The 19,754-nt window shown below is 32.9% G+C and overlaps 1 protein-coding gene and 1 pseudogene across 1 annotated transcript in view; one reads left to right on the forward strand and one right to left on the reverse strand.

Moving 5' to 3' along the window:
- Window positions 1-880: 880 nt before the first annotated feature.
- Window positions 881-19,754, forward strand: part of BRDT (bromodomain testis associated) — a 40,955-nt gene continuing 22,081 nt past the window's right edge. Inside the window, exons 1-11 of the mRNA XM_019752343.3 lie at window positions 881-1,069; window positions 2,320-2,457; window positions 4,067-4,181; window positions 7,613-7,785; window positions 8,421-8,774; window positions 10,897-11,025; window positions 11,809-11,988; window positions 12,597-12,754; window positions 12,833-13,119; window positions 13,210-13,323; window positions 13,397-13,531. Of these exons, the coding sequence (XP_019607902.3) occupies window positions 881-1,069; window positions 2,320-2,457; window positions 4,067-4,181; window positions 7,613-7,785; window positions 8,421-8,774; window positions 10,897-11,025; window positions 11,809-11,988; window positions 12,597-12,754; window positions 12,833-13,119; window positions 13,210-13,323; window positions 13,397-13,531 (1,972 nt within the window). The remainder of the gene's footprint in view (window positions 1,070-2,319; window positions 2,458-4,066; window positions 4,182-7,612; window positions 7,786-8,420; window positions 8,775-10,896; window positions 11,026-11,808; window positions 11,989-12,596; window positions 12,755-12,832; window positions 13,120-13,209; window positions 13,324-13,396; window positions 13,532-19,754) is intronic.
- LOC141572595 (U6atac minor spliceosomal RNA) lies at window positions 11,704-11,800 on the reverse strand (annotated as a pseudogene).

Consider the following 19,754-nt stretch of genomic DNA (forward strand, 5'->3'; position numbering starts at 1 on the left):
TATTGGTATATTATAGAAGTGTACACTTGAAACCTATATAATTTTATTAACTAGTGTCACTCAAAAAATTTAATTAATTTTAAAAAAGATCCACAAGTGATTAATACACAGAAAGAGTTGAGAACTAACACTGCTTTAATGCAAACAGATATATTGGTTAAATGTAACACTGACCTCTAAAAATGGATAATTTATTTGATAATCATACTTTTCATTTTACTGACAAACTTGGTAGTACCTTTCCTCTTTTATCCTTAAAACAATAATGCTGTCTAGTTATGTTAGATGCGGTCTTTTTAAAATAACTCATGAAGTTTTAAAGTATTTTATTTTAAGTGTAGTAATATGCACTCAAGAGTAGTATTTTAACACTTGTCATTTTTCTTATAATTGTTTTAAAATCGTTTTATTCAAATTAGCCAGAAAAAGCCTTTGTTTTACCTTTCTCCCTTCATTGAATTAATGATTGTACACTATATACTGATATTACCTTTAACATTCCCTGTTATTTTTTCTAACCAGGAATGTACAGACTTTTCCTAGTAAGACCTATTTGTTTTAGAAAGGCAGAAATACTGTAAAAGATTGAAATAACTTAAATAATCCAAAACTAAGGCGTATAGAATGAAACAACTTTTATTACTCATATAGAAAAGGTTTGTATTTGTTTAAAAATGAATTCACTTATTTGGCTTTTTAAAAATTATTATATACTTTAAAAATATGCTGTCTGTTACTGTTGAATAACACTTTTCAGTTTCTATAGAAACCATTTAAAAAGTACTTTGACGGTAACTCAGTTTGTGTGTGTGTATGTGTTTTTTTTTAGGACATATACTTGTAGAAAACATTAGAATATCCGGATTTGAAGCAGTTAAGAATGTCTCTGCCAAGTAGACAAACAGCTATTGTTAACCCTCCACCACCAGAGTATGTGAACACTAAGAAAAATGGACGATTGACAAATAAACTACAGTATCTACAAAAAGTTGTCCTGAAGGCTTTATGGAAGCATAGCTTTTCCTGGCCTTTTCAGCAGCCTGTGGATGCTGTGAAACTCAAGTTGCCTGTAAGTATGTCTTAAAATTATGTTAGTTAAAAACAGAGAAACAAAACCTTGTAAAATTCTGAAAGAAATAAACTGGTCCTGAATATTATAAAATATATTTAATAAAATATATTTAATAATATTATCAAATATATTTAATATATTTTTTCAATGCCACTGAAGAATGTCCCAATGAGTATTTTTACCTAACCAAAACTCCTTTTTCTGAGCACTGAAATTCTTTTTTTTTTTTTAAGTTTTATAGTTTTACATTTATGTCCATGATCCATTTTGACTTAACTTTTTGTATAAAGTGTCAGGCCTAGGTCATGTTTCATTTGTTTGTTTCTATGGACACCCAATTGCACTACCTTTTTTTTTTTTAATTGGGGAAGGGGAAAAGGACTTTATTGGGGAACTGTGTACTTCCAGGACTTTTTTCCAAGTCAAGTTGTTGTCCTTTCAATCTTAGTTGTGGACAGTACCATTCAGCTTCAAGTTGTTGTCCTTTCAGTCTTAGTTGTGGAGGGCGCAGCTCAGCTCCAGGTCCAGTTGCTGTTGCTAGTTGCAGGGGGCACAGCCCACCATCCCTTGCGGGAGTCGAACCGGCAACCTTGTGGTTGAGAGCCCACTGGCCCATGCGGGAATCGAACCAGCAGTCTTCAGAGTTAAAAGCTCTAAGCCTGAGCCACCGGGCCGGCCCCTGAGCACTGAAATTCTTATTTTAACAGTTTGTAGTAAATTATAGTACATACTGTTCTTGTTAAAGCAGGGTTGTCATGAATATTACCTTCTCCATGAAGTCACTCTTGACACTTCCTGGCAGGCTTAGTTGCATCATGCACAGAATTCAACTTTAGGTCTTAGTTAGGTTAGGCATTTGCAGCCATCTGCTAACAGAATCGCTAAGTAATCTGTAATACAGCTAGCACCCATGGTGCTGGGATTGTACTCTGGATCTGTCAGATTCCACAAATACTAGTTTATTTTTCTTCATGCCCTTCATATTTTAATTTTCCAGAATGGTTTCCATTCTTACATTCTTGTGTTATTCTTTGTTTATTGGCTCTTTTTTCCTCTGAAAAATAATGTCATGGCAATCAACTTTGTTTCTCATTACTAATGGTTTTGGTGTCCAGATTACAGCTTTTTAAAGGTAGTCAATTGTTCTCTCTAGTTACAGGTGTGTAGTTTCTTAAATTTCTCTGTATGCCAATAGTTGTAGTGCATTCATTCTTAATACATTTATAATGTCTTCTTTGAAACCACAGGATTATTATACCATTATAAAAAACCCAATGGATTTAAGTACAATTAAGAAGCGCTTGGAACATAAATATTATGTGCAAGCTTCAGAATGTATAGAAGACTTCAACAAAATGTTCTCAAATTGTTATTTATATAACAAGGTATGTAAGCCTTATGCTATATTTGCTAATTCTTTACTGTTACATATAGGAGATGTGTTTAGACAAGCATGCTGATTTCAGATTTCAAGTCTTAATTTGAAGTATTTTACGTACTTTTAAGGATAATGTTTTTTCATCAGATTTCATAATTTTCATGTCTATTTATTCAATCTATTAGCTATATTTCTACTTGAATAGCTGTAATAACATATTTTAGAAAATGAAATACCAATGATAGTTGTTTGCTGTGAGTAAAGTATTAGTTCAGTGTTCTCTACTGCACTTCTGCCATTTTACTTGTAAGATTATACACTAATCTTGCTTAGATTTTCATGGTATGGATCTCAGCCATAACCTAAGAAACCAAACAAATTATATACTTCTAAACTTCATAATAAGTTGATTTAAAGATCAGACATATTCTCTGTAATATCCCAGTAGTAGTATTTGCACTTGTGTTAATGTATTAGCGTGTATGATAATGTATGTGGACATTTTGAATATAATCTTCACGTTTGCTTTCATCTATAAAATTGGATTTTTGTATTCAATTTTTCCTCCATATAGTATTCCTGTTCCCAGGAATACTACATCCTTTTCAAGCTCTTCTATGATATCTAAACATTTTAAAACATACCGTATTTATTCAAAATCACTTGTGACACTGAACTATAATATAATAGATTTTGATTTGCTCCCAAGATAATTATCAGTGTTACTGTGTGTGTGTGTGTGTGTGTGTGTGTACACTCAGGATGCCAAGTGGACACTTTAGTCAATGTTGCTCAAGCAGTAGTTTGCCATAATCAGAAGTGTCTGGACGCTGATGGTAACCACTTTGAGCTCCTCTTGTAATTGCAGAAGTCAAACGTGACTTGTATTCATCTTTTGTTATTGGTATATATTGAGTTTTACAATTTTAATACAATTTTCCTTTCTTAAATTGTGTGTGCATTTTTTTGGCACCCTTGGTATGTACATATACCGGACATGCCAAAAAAAATGTATACACGTTTTTTTTTAATCTTTTCTTTTCTTTTTTTTTTTTTAATTGGGGAATATTGGGGAACAGTGTGTTTCTCCAGGGTCCATTAGCTCCAAGTCATCGTCCTTCATTCTAGTTGTGGAGGACGGACTTCAGCTACAAGTCCAGTTGCCGTTTGTGGTAATTGAACCAGTAACCTGGTGAGAGCTCATGCTCTAACCAACTGAGCCATCCAGCTGCCCCTCCGGAATCTCATTGTCTTCAGTCTAGTTGTGGAGGGCGCAGCTCACTGGCCCATGTGGGAATCGAACCAGCAGCCCTGTTGTTCAGAGCTTACACTTTAACCAACTGAGCCATCCGGCTGCCCCTGTATACACATTTTAAGAGATGTTATCTTAAAAATTGTATACATTTTTTTTTGGCACCTTCTGTGTGTGTGTGTGTGTGTGTGTGTGTATGTGTGTGTGTGTGTGTGTGTAAATTTAATTTAGAAGTGATAAATATTGTTTAATACATACTATCTAACAGTACTTTGTTATTGCCTTCTACAAGAGCCTGAATTATAGAAACTTGGTATAGCAACCATACTGTATAGACTTACGGTATATTTTACATTTTTTCTAGCCTGGAGATGACATTGTTCTTATGGCACAAGCTCTAGAGAAGTTGTTTAAGCAGAAATTATTTCACATGCCACAAGAAGAGCAAGTTGTGGGTGGTAAGGAAAGAATAAAGAAAGGTAAGCCAGTAAAAGATTTATGTTCTCTTTCTTTCTCTTTCATATATATATATATGAGTGTGTGTGTGTGTGTGTGTGTGTGTGTGTGTGTGTGTGTGTGTATAAATATAATGGCTAGAACTTAATAATAAATCTTCAAGGAGACATCCAGAAGTCTTTCTACATCCTATTCTATTGGTATAAAATGTTGGTTTAAACAGTCTGCTAAAGCTTGAGCACAAGGATAGCTATCATATGAGATAAGGGAAGATTGCATTGATTATGACCTGGGAGCCAGGTTTCTGATAGCGTAGTGCCATTCACATAGTAAGCATCCAAACCCAATAAATCATCACCACTATTACTATTTTTAGTGGATCTTATGTCTGCTATACTAATAAGAGGGTCAAAATTGCCAATGTTCTCTGTAACAAAAGATCCCATATGAATGAAATGTTACCGTCTGACATCTCTTTTTATTAACTCAAAAAAACTTTAGAGGGAAACAGTTTACAGCTAATAATCATAATATTTAAATATGAAATTACAAAATTATTCTGAATTAGTCAAATGGATTTATTGTAGAGGTTAACCAGATTGTCATAGATCAAATGTTGGTTTATCTTTGCTTCACTCAAGCTGTATAACTTTTAAGTTCCTTTATCATTCCATGTTAATTTTCTCACCTATAATGTCAGGGAAAGACTTAGCTTTTGTGGTTGTAAGTATAAAGTATACATTTAAGTGTCTGAGATACAGACTTTTAGTGTGGGGTGATGCAGAGCTTGGTTTTGGGTTTTTTTCCTTTTAAATTTTTCATTCAGTTTATTTAAATTAAAACAAAAAAGCTCACCCATTTGCAATCAGCACTCTGTTTTCTTATCTACGAGCTTCATTTGTTTGTTTGTTTGGTTTTAGATTCCATATATAAGAGAGATCATACAGTATTTGTCTTTCTCTGTCTGATTTATTTCACTTTACATAATGCCCTTAAGGTCCATCCATGTTGTCACATGGCAAGATTTTTTGTGGCTGAATAATATTCCGTTGTATCTATGTGGCACAGTTTCTTTATCCATTCATCTATCACTGGAGACCTAGGTTGTTTCCATATCTTGGCTATTGTAAGTAATGATGCAGTGAATGTGGGGGTGCAGATATCTTTTCAAATTAGTGTTTTCTTTTTCTTTGGATAAATACCCAGAAGTGGAATTGCTGGATCATATGGTAGTTCTATTTTTAATTTTTTGAGAAACCTCCATACTGTTTTCCCTAGTGGTTATACCAATTTACATTCCCACCAACAGTGTACTGTTCCCTTTCCTTCACATTTTCACCAAAACTTGTCTTTTTGATGATAGCCATTGTGACTGGTGTGAGGTGATATCTCATTGTGGTTTTTGATTTGTATTTCTCTGATGATTAGTAATGAGCATCTTTTTATGTACCTGTTGGCCATCTGTATATCTTCTTTGAAAAAATGTCTATTAGATCTCCTGGCCATTTTTTAATCGGATTGTTGATTTTTTGCTATTAAGTTCTGTGAGTTCTTTATATATACCGGGGGTGCCAAAAAATGTATACAAGTGGACACTTTGGTCAACGTTGCTCAAGCAGTAGTTTGCTGTACTCAGAAGTGTCTGGACGCTGATGGTAACCACATTGAGCACCTCTTGTAATTGCAGAAGTCAAATGTGACTTGTATTCATTTTTTGTTATTGGTATATATTGAGTATTAAAATTTTAATACAGTTTTTCTTTCTTAAAATGTGTATGCATTTTTTTTTGGTACCCACTGTATTTCAGATATTAGCCCTTTATCAGATAATATGATTTGCAATTATTTTCTCCCATTCAGTGGCTTGCCTTTAGTCCCCTTCCCCTCAGAAGAGCTTTTTGTTCTAGTTGAGGAAATAGATAAGATTAAGTAATTGTAAGTATTCCTTTTTACACATGTCTGATTTCAAAGAACAACGGTTGGGAGAATATCAAAGCATATAAGGATGTCTGAATCTTTTTGATTCCTAAAATTTAGTTAATGACTAGTAAGAACTCAGTGATTGAGTAATACCAACCCTATCTTAAAATACATCAAATCTATTTGGTTCCTGAGTTTGTTTAGCAAGAATATGGAGAGTCAGGGATACCTATATATTGTATGTCAAATGTGATAAGGGCATCGTAAAAATAAGAATAAGAGAACAAACTAGAGAGTGGTGGGTAGAAAGGGGTTTTTTATATAGGCTGGCTTGAGAAGGTGACATTTGAGTAAAGGCCTGAAGGGAACGATATAGCTATAGTGAACCATGAGGATATGTGCTCCAGGCAGAGCAAATAGTCTGCTTATGCTTAACCAAATTTGAAGACAGCAAGACCAGTAAGTTGGAGTGAAATAAGTGAGGGGGAAGAGTGATAGGAAGTGAGGTTGGAATGAGGGCAGATGTAGTGGGAAGAAGGCTGAGAGATCATGCAGGTGGTTACAAGCCATTGTGAGGACTTTGGCTTTTACTTGGAGAGAAGATTAGTAGTCACTGTGCATTGAGCACAAGTATAATATTTGAATTTTAAAAGTTCACTGTGATTGCTATCTTGAGAATAGATTACAGGATGTAAAAGCCTCTTAGGATGCTCTTGCAATAATCCTGTTGAGAACAGATGATGCCCCGGATCAGGGTAATTACCACTTGTGAGAAGTATGTAGCTGGATTTTGGATAGGAACGTAGAGCCAAAGAGTTTGTTGATAGATTGGATATTACTGAGTTTGAGAGAAAGTGGAATCAAAGATGACTCCAAGGTTTTTGCACTGAGCAGTTAGAAGAATGCAGTTGCCTTGATGGTAGATAGATTTGTGAAATAAACTTCAGAATGATGTGATCCAAATGTCATAGCATTCTCTGGGCACATACAGGGCAGAACATGCACAATTGTTCCTTTGACAGAATCGTCTAAAGGCTATATTGGTGCAGTGATAGACTGTCTGTAACAATATTGAAATCCTTGGATATTTATGCCAAGCATTCTGAAGACCTCACGTAGTACTATATAGTTTGTCTCCAAGAATTTGAAAACAAATTTTGACGTTTTATGAGTTTATTTGAGCCAAACTGACATATGCCAGGGAGCAGGATCTCAAATACCCCTGGGATGTCTGAAATTTTTGCTTATGTTTACAGCTACCTGTCTTTTAGTCTGAATTTAAGTCGGACATCTTTTTGAGTAAAATTGATCAGCCTACCATTACATTAGTAACAGGTTTTGAAGTCTCCCATATACCTAAATTGGTCTAACACTATCAGCAAGTGTGTGGGGAAAGTTTTCAAAGGAGAATGGGAGTCTACCATGTTTATATTGCTCAAAAGCTGAACTAAGTGAATTTAAAATAGACTACTAAGAGAAAAATGTGTTAGTTTTATGTTTTACTCAAATATTGACTCTGATTCACACTTTCTAGGCACCCAACAGAATGTAGCAGTTTCTTCTGTTAAAGAAAAACAGTCCCCTAAAGCATCGGAAAAAGTATTTAAGAGGCAAGTGACTCCCCCTGTATTTCCTGAAACATCTGTTTCTCCTTTAGATATGGCACAAGGTGCTCCACCCAACTCTACCTCACAAACAGTTACCCAGGTAAGTTTACTGTAGCTTTAAAAGATTTCAGTGTAAGTTTGGTTGTTGTGATAGCTGTACCTTTTTAAAGTTGATAATTGGTCTTCAGCATGCAGCAATCAATCCCTTTGTCTGTATACGTTTTGTGAACAGGGACCGAGGATGTGAACCAAATTCTGTAGATTTCTTAGGTAGAATTTGAAGAGGTTTAGTATTTTTGTAGTATTTTTCTTTCTTTTCTTTTTTTTTTTTTTTTTTTTTTTGGTGATGTAACTTCTATTAACTCACAGTTTGGTGGGTTGATAACTGTCTTTAAATTTGTATACCCTAGCTGATTTCAGATATTCGGAAATCGTTTTGGTATAATCATGACTTTTTTTCTGTATTTCATTGGTCTCAAAGGTTTACACAAGATAGTTCTTTGGGGTGTGGGAAGAAAATATTTGAACTATTTATTTTGCCTATGAAAGAGAAATGAACTTATACTAATATTTAGTATATGGAAGACTTGGTGTTAGTAATCCTTTCCTTTCTTTGTTTTTTCCTTTGTTTGTTTTTTTAACCGATAAGGGTAATGATCAAAAAAAGTTTGAAAATCGTTCTGAATGTCACCTTGGTTATAGTTTTTTTGTTGTTGTTGAATTGTTTTGTTTTAGGTTACAAGGGGTGTGAAGAGGAAAGCAGATACAACAACTCCTACAACTTCAGTAGTTAAAGCAAGTGATGAATATTCCCCAGCACTTACAGAAAAAAAATCAGCGAAAATGCCACCTATAAAAGAAACTGTGCTAAAGAATGGTTTGCCAGAGTCTCAGCAAGAAAATAACATTGTACAGAGTATTAACGTAACAGAACAATTAAGGCACTGTAGTGAGATTCTTAAAGAAATGCTTGCAAAGAAACACTTTTCCTATGCCTGGCCCTTTTATAATCCTGTTGATGTTAATGCATTGGGACTCCATAACTACTATGATATTGTGAAAAATCCAATGGATCTTGGAACTATCAAGGTAAATATTGTCTTAATAGGAAAGACTGCTTTTCCTGATTATAAAAGTAATTTGTCCTTGTAAAAAATTTAAAATTCAGAAAATGATAAAGAAGAAAATAAAATCACCAGTAGTCTTACCACCTAGAGTGAATCATGGGTACATTTAAAAATGTATCCTTTTATTTTCTATTCAAACACATCCACGGTTCTTTACCACAATATTGAGTTACAGTATATCTCTCTGTACCCTGAATTTTCACTTACTATATTGTGGACATTTTCTCATTATATTCAGGAATATTTATAATAAATGCATATTTCTAATTCAAAAAATTTTTTGAGGTAAGGCATTTATGTAGCTTCTAACCCTCTCTCCATTTTTTTGTTTTTTTTGCTGGATTGGTAAGTTTTCTTTATTGTTGATTTGGAAGCTTTAAATTATTGGCAACATTTATATTAATTTTAAAGGAAGCTACTAAAAACACAGAACTGTACCATTTACAAAATTATTATCAACCTTCCTCATGAATGACTACTCATTGTACTCTATTATCTAGAAGTTTGGTTCTTTTAAACGGTTTCATTTTTTCGTCATCAATATTTAAGTTTATTAACAGGTTACTAATTATTGTGTTCAACCTTGTTTCTTTCATCTTATTCTTTCCCTCTTGGTTTGTTTTTCCTTTTGCTAAAGTGCAAACTTTTTGTGGCTCATCCCCAAGTACTTATGTGTCTATATTTTGTCTTTATTCTTGAATGATTCTTTGATTATGAAATTCTAGAATGACAGTTATTTTCCCTCAGCATTAGAAAAATATTTCTGGCATCCATTATTGCTGATATGAAATCTGCTGTCAGTCTACTTGTGCCTTTGTAGATAATATGTCTTTATTCTCTCTAGTTGTGCATTTAATTTTATTAATCTTGATTGGAAATTAGCACTTTCAATCTGAAGCTCATGTTTTAAGTTTTGAAAAAACACTTAACCATTTTTCTCTTCAAAACATGCTTTTATACTTTTCCCTGTATATCAACAGATTAAGAGGTCATGAAACATTACCTGCACTAGGTAAACCTGAACTGATTCTTAAAGGATAAATAGGACTTAAGTATAGGACATTCCAGGCAGGGGGAGCAACTTGGAAGACCTTGAGGTGAGGAAAGCATATCCAGAATCATCTATTTAGTCTAACGTGGAACATGGAGAATATGAAGCAGTGATTAGGGGAGGATGAGACTGGAAGGAAACAGGCCTGAATATGAAACACCCTCATTGTAAAGAGGCCAAGAGCTGCCATTAAACATGAGAATTATGTCCTCATATTTGACTCTTAGAATGATATCTCAAGCAGCAATGTGGAGACTGGTTAGGAGGCTATTATAGGATTCCAAGGGTAAGAAGACGGTGACTTTTAATTTAGTGCTCTGAAATCATTCCGAATCACCAGTGATCTGATTGGTAGAACATCATTTCATGTTTTAGTTTTGCATTTCTTTAATTACAAATGAGTGGTCTGGTGTGTTATATTTATTTGTTGGCTTTTTGTATTTGTTTGTGAATTACCCATTAATATACACATATTTTGCCCAGTAGTCTGTAGGATTTTGTTATATGTTTGCTTGTTTTTCTTTTTAGTGTGTCTGCCTAACTGGCTCTTCCACGTCCCCATTCTTCTATCTACTTTATATGCAGCTACCTAAAAATGTAACCTGTGCTGATACTTCTCTTCTGTTCAATTTTTAATGTTTTTTAATTCCCAGGATAATTTTAATATAAATCTTACATTTAGAATGTTAAAGGTTGGTTTAAGTTATCTTTTCACTGTTTTTCTGCAATCAGACTTGTCTATCCAAGATTATCTGGAAATATCCTGTTTTCCTGCTTTTGTGATTTTATTACTGTTCTTTTCCTTACTTTGAATGACTTCTTATCTCTACTTGTCAGAATTTATTGGATTTTTCAAAGTCTAAAAATATGAAACAAATAGAACAGAATTTTAACATTTGTCAGATCTAGACGATGGGTATCTGTTTTGGCATTATCTGTATGTTTGAATTCATAATGTGAACACTTAATATGTGTGCCGAAATAATTATTGAGCTATGTTGTTTATGAGCTCTGTAATTTTTCCTTAATTTAGAGAAAAATGGATAAGCAAGAATATAAGGATGCGTATGACTTTGCTGCAGATGTTAGATTAATGTTCATGAATTGCTACAAATACAATGCTCCAGATCACGAAGTAGTGGCAATGGCCAGAATGCTCCAGGTGACTTGTTACATGTGCTCTGAACCTGCATTTCCTCTGAACACAGTTTAGAAATTTTAGAACTATAACTCAAGAGATAAAGAATAGCCACACTCCCACTTCTCCCCCGTCAAGTAGTAAAACACAATTTATAAATTATACTCTTAAAAATTGGGAAGGGTGTGTCTTTTTTTTTTTTTTTTTTTGAGGTATAGCATCCTTTAGTAGCAAATCTTTTAATAAAGCTGCTTGCATATAGAGGATATTGGAGGAAATATTAGTGAAAAGGGGACAAGTAGATATCCGACATAGGGTTGACTGGATTCCATGACCCACTAAAGGGAAGGCCCGGGTTTTTGAGGCTGAGCCATTGGGAGGTAGTGGAATCATGCACCAACCACAGGGCAGCAAATCCTTGAGAAGGTCCCCTATATAACTTGAGAGGGCTATCTTACGTGGAAAAGGGGAGAAAAGTTGCTAAGATTGGCAGGCAGGGAAGCATGAGTCTTATATGTCTTCTGGTAAATCTTATTTGTAGTTTTATAGAGATATAATTGATATATAACATTGTATAAGTTTAAGATGTACAACAATGATTTGATATATATGTATATTACAAAAGGATTACCATAAGTAAAAATAGAATTGTCAAAATATGACACTAAAATTTACCTTTTGTTAAAGGTGATATTGCTGAGTTAAATAAAGAATGCAGAAAACTGAAACAGTCTTAATTTTCCATTTTAGGGTGTTTTTGTCAAGGAGAGTGCTAACCTATTCTCTTTTCATACGCCACCATTATAGGATGTTTTTGAAATGCATTTTGCAAAGATCCCAGATGAACCTGTTGAGACTATGCCTGTATGTTGCACAGATACCACTAAAACAGTTGGTAGAGAAAGCAGTAGTGAGTCTTCCTCTGAAGGTAATTCTGGTGATTCTGAAGATGAACGAGTCCAGCGCCTTGCAAAGCTTCAGGAGCAGGTAGCTGATTGTATTGATATAAGTTTTTATATTCTTTCTATGAGCTGTTGCTGCTGATCTTTTATAAAATCCTTTTTATAGATTAAAAGCTCTTATATTTAGATCACTTAGCAACTGTAGCTCTATGTATTGGTATATTTGTACTGCTTAATAGTCTTTCCTATCAAAAAAAATCTATTTTAAAATTCTGTTATTTATATTCCTAACCACAATGAGTTGATTAGCATTGAAACGATTTATATGACATAGTTGGAGATAAATATGGATGAGATCTTTGTTTAACATTTGCTACCTTTTGTGATAAAATGTAAACCTGCTCTAAGCTTAGGCCTGAAATATCAAAGATTAAAAACTTAAAACTACCTGAAAATGTTAATTATTCTTGGTCTAGTTTTAGATGAATATTTAAGTTTATGGTTTGAGCACATGATAGTGTTTGTAATTTAATGTATGCCCTTCAAGATAATGAATTTGTGAAATGAAATAAGAACCTGAAGGCAATGTAATATGAAATGAACTTCATGAAGGACACTCTCGACTTTTGAGTGCATCATATTTTTCTAGTGTCTTTAGTTATTTAGAGCCATGATGTTCTTTTCCTTTATCAGCTTAAAGCTGTTCATCAACAACTACAGGTTCTGTCCCAAGTACCTTTTCATAAGCTAAAGAAAAAGAATGAGAAATCTAAAAAGGAAAATAAGAAAGAAAAGTTTAACAGGGATGAAAATCCAAGAATTAAGCAAATGCAATTAAAGTCCAAGAGCAAGTAAGTATCTTTTATGGTGCTTATTAAAACAATAATATTATCTAAAACAGATTTGACTAAATTTAATTTTTGTTATAGTCAGCCAAAGAAGAGGAAACAGGTCGTTGCTGTGAAATCGGAGGATGAAGATAATGTTAAACCTATGAACTATGATGAGAAAAGGCAGTTAAGTTTGGATATAAACAAACTCCCTGGAGATAAACTTGGGAAAGTTGTACATATAATACAATCAAGAGAACCTTCACTGAGAAATTCCAACCCTGATGAAATAGAGATAGACTTTGAAACACTGAAAACAACAACACTGAGAGAACTAGAAAAATATGTTGCTTCGTGTCTAAGAAAAAGACCACTAAAACCTCGTGGTATGTTTTTCTGTATATTAGTAGAAATTAGTCTGGTATTCATTAGTTGTGAGTTATTATACTCACTCTTTTTTGTCCTAAATCACACAGGTAAGAAAATAATGAAGTCCAAAGAAGAACTTCAGTTACAGAAAAAACAGGAGTTGGAAAAACGGTTACTGGATGTCAACAATCAGTTAAATTCCAGAAAACGTCAAGCAAAACGTAGGTGGCAGTTTTCAAATGTTTCTGTGACTTTATTTCTACTGGCATTTTAATGTGGTTCCATATTTTGTAGCTGAGAAAACTCAACCAGCCAAGTCTCTTGGAAGTGGTTCCCGATTGAGTGAAACCAGCAGCAGCAGCAGCTCATCAGAGTCTGAAAGTAGTAGCAGTGATTCAAGTTCTTCAGACAGCAGTGATTCCGAATCAGGTTAGCTGTCCCCTTAGGGGTACCTCTGTTTGTGGGGAAATATTTTCTTGTAATATTGAGACTTACATTTTGAAGAAATGTTTGTTATTTACCCAGAATCTATGGCTTGGACGCCACACTTATTATTTAATTCAATGTTGATGATCTCACTATTTTCCTTAAAAGAGATACTGTGTAAAATAAAACTTCATATTATATGTATGTGACTTGTTGGCTTGTAACGTTAAAAATAATTTTACTAAAGATGGGATAGTCTCTTAATATAATACCAGATCTTAATGCCAGAAAATATCAAATAATACAACGCTGATCTGCTTTTTATAAAATATAAGATTATTTGAGAACATCTTTCACTTCACTCTTCCTGATATAGCAGATCATGCTAATGTTGCAAAGCACCTCCTCTTGTGACAATACATTCTGAATTGAATAATCGTTTTGAATTAAGAGACCAGTCATCCTGGAAGTTGTGTAAAACAGATTTTTTTTCACCTCTGTTTTCTTCACTGTCGAATATTATCTTCCATTTATAGAAAAATGTATTTGAATTCAGATTCTCAGTTATGCTGACATAACATACACCTTGTATAGTTTCTTGTCATCTGTATCAAACTCATTCCTGTTTCTTCGTGCTCTTTCATTGATGGTTATGTAGTTGACAGGTAATCACTGCCCCAAGGACACTGACTTGGTGTGGCATTCCACCAATTTGCCAAAAGGCAAATTCAGAATTTAGAGCACTTTTGTGCCTAAAATTTTACTTTATTTTTAATGAGATGTTTCTTGTTTGTCATGAAATTCAATTGTTGTTTTTTTTAAAAAAAACAACAACACATATCCCGTAGAGAATATTGTTACATCAAGAATTCTTACAGTTTGTAAGACTATCTTTCTTATTTCGGTCTGGTAGTAAGGGTCTGCTGGCTCGTACATTCTGTTTTCACTTTTGGTTCTGTTTAGTTTGCATTTATGTGGTGCTGACTGCTGCATTTTGTTTTTACACTTCTAAAGTATATGGTGGTAAACATTTTTGTTAGAATAAACAGAACTTTTAACTTTATTGGAATTTCTCATTAGAAAAAAATTTTAATTTAGGGCAATTATTATACATTATTTCCCTACATTTGACTTTTAAGCATAAAACAATGCTGGAAAAACTCTAAGTTGCATTTAGTATTTTAAATTGTAATTAGCAGTTGTAATTTCATCTAATAAAGCATTTGTGGCTTAATAAGTTAGAGCACCTTTGTCTTTTATTTGTAGGATAAAACTTATTGAAACTTAATTTGAATTATCTAATTTGTATGACTACTGATCAATAAATGCTTTGAGTATTAGAAGAATAGTACTATATACAAACTGCTTCAATAAAGTACCTTAATTTTAATTAGAATGATCAGTTTCTGATAGAATCTTCCAGTATACTACTTAAAGGAAAGAATGTTTATCATTCACTATGTTTTCTTAAAATGATGTGATATTTATTATATGTTTTCCTAACTTTCAGTCTTGGAATTCTAATTTTAAAATACTGTGTTGAATTTTTATTTTATGACTGACATTCTTGTTTAATGTCATTTTTTTTCAAGTAACGGGCTAATTTCAAAAACATTATTGTTAAAATCCAAGTAGCAAATTTTTGTATTTCAGCCTGCATTACGAAAGTCAGTTTATCTTTATTTTTAATGAGATGTTTCTTGTTTGTCATGAAACATGATATAGTCTGAGTTATCATTTATCTTTGAAATTTTCAGTTTTTTATGAACATTCAAACTGTACTTCATTGGAAAAAACACTATATACATAAGTTATAAATTGTAAACATAATGCCTAACTTAATGAGGAAAAACAATTATATTTTTGCTTAATAAATTAGTAAATGAAGCACTAGGACGTTTGTCCTAAATATTAGCTTCACTTGTACCCATTAAAATACTGTAAGGCTTCATTTCTAGTGTAAGCTAAGAACATTTTTTACTTTCCTGAGAACAACAAAAACCACAAATAAAGGAATTGTAGGTTATGAAAAATAATTGTCAGGCCATATCAATAATAACTGTTGTAAAAATAAGTAAAACATCTACCAATCTACCATTCTTAATTATGCACATGACATTCTCAAGGAGATGACCAATCCCCAAGTCTCAGTTTCAAGGTGTGGGAAAACAAGACTATTTACTGAGAAAATAGAATTTTTGAAAATTAGATACATTAGCAAAAAACTATGTTGCATAAGTAAAAATTAACTGAAAATACAAGATTTTATAGCTTTAAAATTTATTATAATTTTGGTTATCAGGAACAGGGCTCTAAATTAACTTCCCTAAATTTCTTAACATTACTGACTCTTAAGGTTCTTCTTACAGTTATCTTGTATTATAGTTGGTCTCTCTCTGCTGCAATATCGTTCTGTTTAGGTGTACCAAAATGTTTTAAGGGTAACATCTGTGAAAAACACTTAATAGTTATACACAGTGTTAGAGCTGTTTATTCCACATTAATTAAATAATTATCTTCTAGGTATTCTCAGACCTTATTTTTAAAACATGGACTTAATTCTTCTTTGTTAAATAGGATAAATTAGTGGCGGAGCAGTGATTTCCATAGAAAGTTTTATTTACAAAATTAATTATCATTTCAAACAAGATATTAAGTCAGTTCCAAGATAGAGTAGTAAAGAAATCCCGTATCTTTGAAAACTATAAATGAGAAGTTTGTGGGCTAAAAGCAGTACTTAATTGCAAACTTCAGGGTGATCTGATCTTATTTAAATTATATTCCTGACTGACATCAGCATATGCAATTTGTCATGTACAGATAGACAAGTCAAGAAAATTTATTAAACATTGGTATAAATATAAAACTTTTCTAAACTATTTTTCATAACCATCAAAATCTCATTAAATGTCAGATCAAAGATGTAAATGAGGCTTAACAAAATGAATTCCAGATGTGTACATCCTATGTAAGCGAGGCTGTGCTATTATGTACGCATAAGCTATTAAGAGTTTTCTAATGCTCAACAATAGCTATCTTGAGTGATGTAATAGGAATGTAATTATTAGATTTAATCCTGTGACTAATAATATTACTGAGAACAATCAAACAAAGCAGCTCGTTGGTAGTAGTGCTTTTGATTGAAATCTTATAGGAGATAACTTCAGGAACTGTCTAAATGTAAGCTCAGCTACTTGGTTAGTGTGGAATAGAATATTTTTCAGGAATGTTTGTAATTTCATTTGCTAAACAGTAACACACAAAGCAACTCAATGGTTGTGGCATCAATTCTTTATCTGGTAAAGACAAAGTGAATTTGTCACCTCATACTTTATATTTTTTGCTTTTTTTGGTTTTGGTGTAATATTCAGAGAATGGAATTTAAGAATTTCTTTAACAATAGTTTATTAAAATGATTTTTTAGTTATGGGTGAGAGAATAAAAGAAAGAAAACAATTTTTTTTCTTTTTAGTACCACAACCTAGATCTCCTGTAGAAGTGACAAGGATGTGATTTTTTTTTTTTTTTCATACAAGGGGAAATGGCCTAACAGAGTTTGAGTCTAAATGTTTTACCTTTTTAGGGAGAGGATGGTTTACTAATGTAGGAAATACAAAATGACAGTTTTGGAGTAATCTTTGCCTTTCAAGCTAGAAAGTTTAAGAGAAATGATGGAGTTCATCATTTAAATTTTTAAAACTTTTATTAGGTTCTCATCAAAGTGTTTTCAAAGCACCAAAAGGATAAATTCAAGGACTCAGCCTTGATTAAAAATTTGCATATATTGAGGTCCATACTTGAGCCTTGAGGCTTATAAATAGTGATAAATTTTGTCTTGTGTATTGAAAAATTTTCTGTTCAAACTGGATCTTCTTGAATAAACAGGCTGTGTAGAACAGTGTTTGTCGACCTTAGCAGTGTATTAGAAACACTTGTAAAACTTTTAAGTGACCAGATCTGAATCGATTGGAGAAGACGGCAGGAGAGATGTTAACAGTATCTCAAGTGACTCTAATGTGCTGCCATGTTTACGAACCATCAATCTAAGTTTTTTCCTTTTGTTTCCACTTTCTAATTCTAGTTAAAATTACCTTGGTAAAAGGAACAGGCAGTTTATAATCAGTTTGTTCTATATTAAAATAAGCACCAAACAGTTCAATGAAAGTTGTAGAAACATTCTTTAAAGAGACCAATTTTTTTCAGCTCAAAAACAAATTGTTTGATTTTTATCAGAACATGGCTTAGGTAATAAGCTTGTTTGGGCAAATCTTTTCACGTCTCTGGACATGCTTTCTTTTCTATAAAATAAGGTAGCAGAAGGTAGTGACTTCCAATCACTTTTCTATACCCTGCCCTACATAACGGAAGTATGATTTGTTTTTCTTATTTAAAAAGCTTCTGTAATTTTTTTCCTGCTACATATGGCATTACATTCTGGTGTTGAATTTTAGTGTTATATTTGTATTCAACTTGTCTAGTTTTTAAGTCCATATTGGCTTGCTGATAATATTTGGTATCTGGGAGCATTTATCTCAATGCTTTGATAGGTGATGGGTATTAAACAATCCCTTTCATCAAATATATGATTTCAGCTCTCTCTTTTTTATTCTGTGATTTTTGCCTTAGTTTAGATTGAAAACTTTCCAATTAAACTTTTATATTGGGGTTTTGGGGAGATGTGAAAATAAAACACATTACATAATGTGTACAGTATGCATTTATTTAGTAGGTTGTGTATATTATGCAATTTGATCCTCATAAGGTAGGTATGCATGCTATCACAGTTCCCTAGAGAAATTAGTTGACAGTGTATATGTTGTCACTATAGCACTCAATTTCATTTATGTTTGCAAGACTTGGTAGGGCTTCTTTGCTAATTGAAATGTGACCTTAAGCTGGATAGTGAAAAATGTATTTGTTTGCCTTTTAATTCCAAAGACCAGGAACTCATAAACAGAAATATGGAGTTTACTTACTATGTTCCTGTAAAGTCAGTGATGTAAGAGTAGCATGAGAAGCACAGTGCTATGTTTTAGGCTATCTTTACTCAGCTATCTGTAGTCTGCAAGACTTTTATGAGACATACTATATTAGGTGGCTTTGATTTTTTTTTTTTATGATTAAAATTCTTTGATGTCTTTTGCTAGTGTCTTCAGATTTTGAGGCGCTAATTTTTATAATATTTTGGAGCTTTAGTTTTATATGTCAGAAACCCAAGATAATGAATGCCCTTTGGATTTTTTTAGCAGAACACTGATGGTATGTCATATTTTTATTATACTTTAGAGTTTAAATCATAGAATAATGTAGTTTAGGCACATATTTGAATAATTAAGTTAGATGTGAAGATATGTATATATTATGTGATTATATTAATGAAGTCTGTTTTTGTTTAAAGATGAAACCATAATTTTTTCCCCTCTATGTGGAAACTACCTCAATCTTTGCAGTCTGTCCTTTCCCCTTCTCCTTTTACTAACCCTCCAACACTTAAATATACTTAGTGGAGTGACATTAATATGGTTCATGTCATTTTAAATACTTGAATTCTTTAAAGCACGTTATTGAGTGGCATTTAGCTATTTTAACAATGTCCAGCATCAAACATTTTAGGAGAGGAAAGAACAGTAACACATCCAGTGGAAACTGATGGCATATCAGGAAGCAGAAGGTAATTATTAAAATTAGAATGTTTTAAGTTTGAATAAGATTTCGTGTTGACCAGCCTTGATGCCTTGGAGCCTGAAGCAAATAATGCTTAGGGTACTCACGAAAGGTGGCCTGGGGAGATGGGTCAAGGCATCAACTACCAGTTTGGTGCTTTACCACATTGACGTAAGCTTGCGACTGGGGAGGATAGAACAATAATCAATTTTAGGATAAAGAACCTATGAGCACCATGTCTGAGAGATCTTTTGATATGCCTACTCTACTGCCAGTGTCAGCTTTAAAGGTATTTGTAAAGATAAAGGAGTTCACTATAAAACCCATTTGTTGCGATATAGTTGAGGCTCCCAAATAGCTGAGAAGCAACTAGAGTATTAATTAGATGGGATCTTTATTATAATGCTTAGCAAGCAGAGCATTGAAATCAAATAGCTTCACTTGTAATAAAAGACTGTATCCTCTTAGATAAATAACACACCCTTCTCTTATAGCAAATTCTTATTTTAATCAAACACCTTATGATTATATATTTCTGACTACTTCGTAAAGATGATTTTAG

Source organism: Rhinolophus sinicus, chromosome 14 (assembly GCF_057876585.1).
Source record: "Rhinolophus sinicus isolate RSI-liver-muscle chromosome 14, RSI-T2T, whole genome shotgun sequence".
NCBI classification, from domain to species: domain Eukaryota; kingdom Metazoa; phylum Chordata; class Mammalia; order Chiroptera; family Rhinolophidae; genus Rhinolophus; species Rhinolophus sinicus.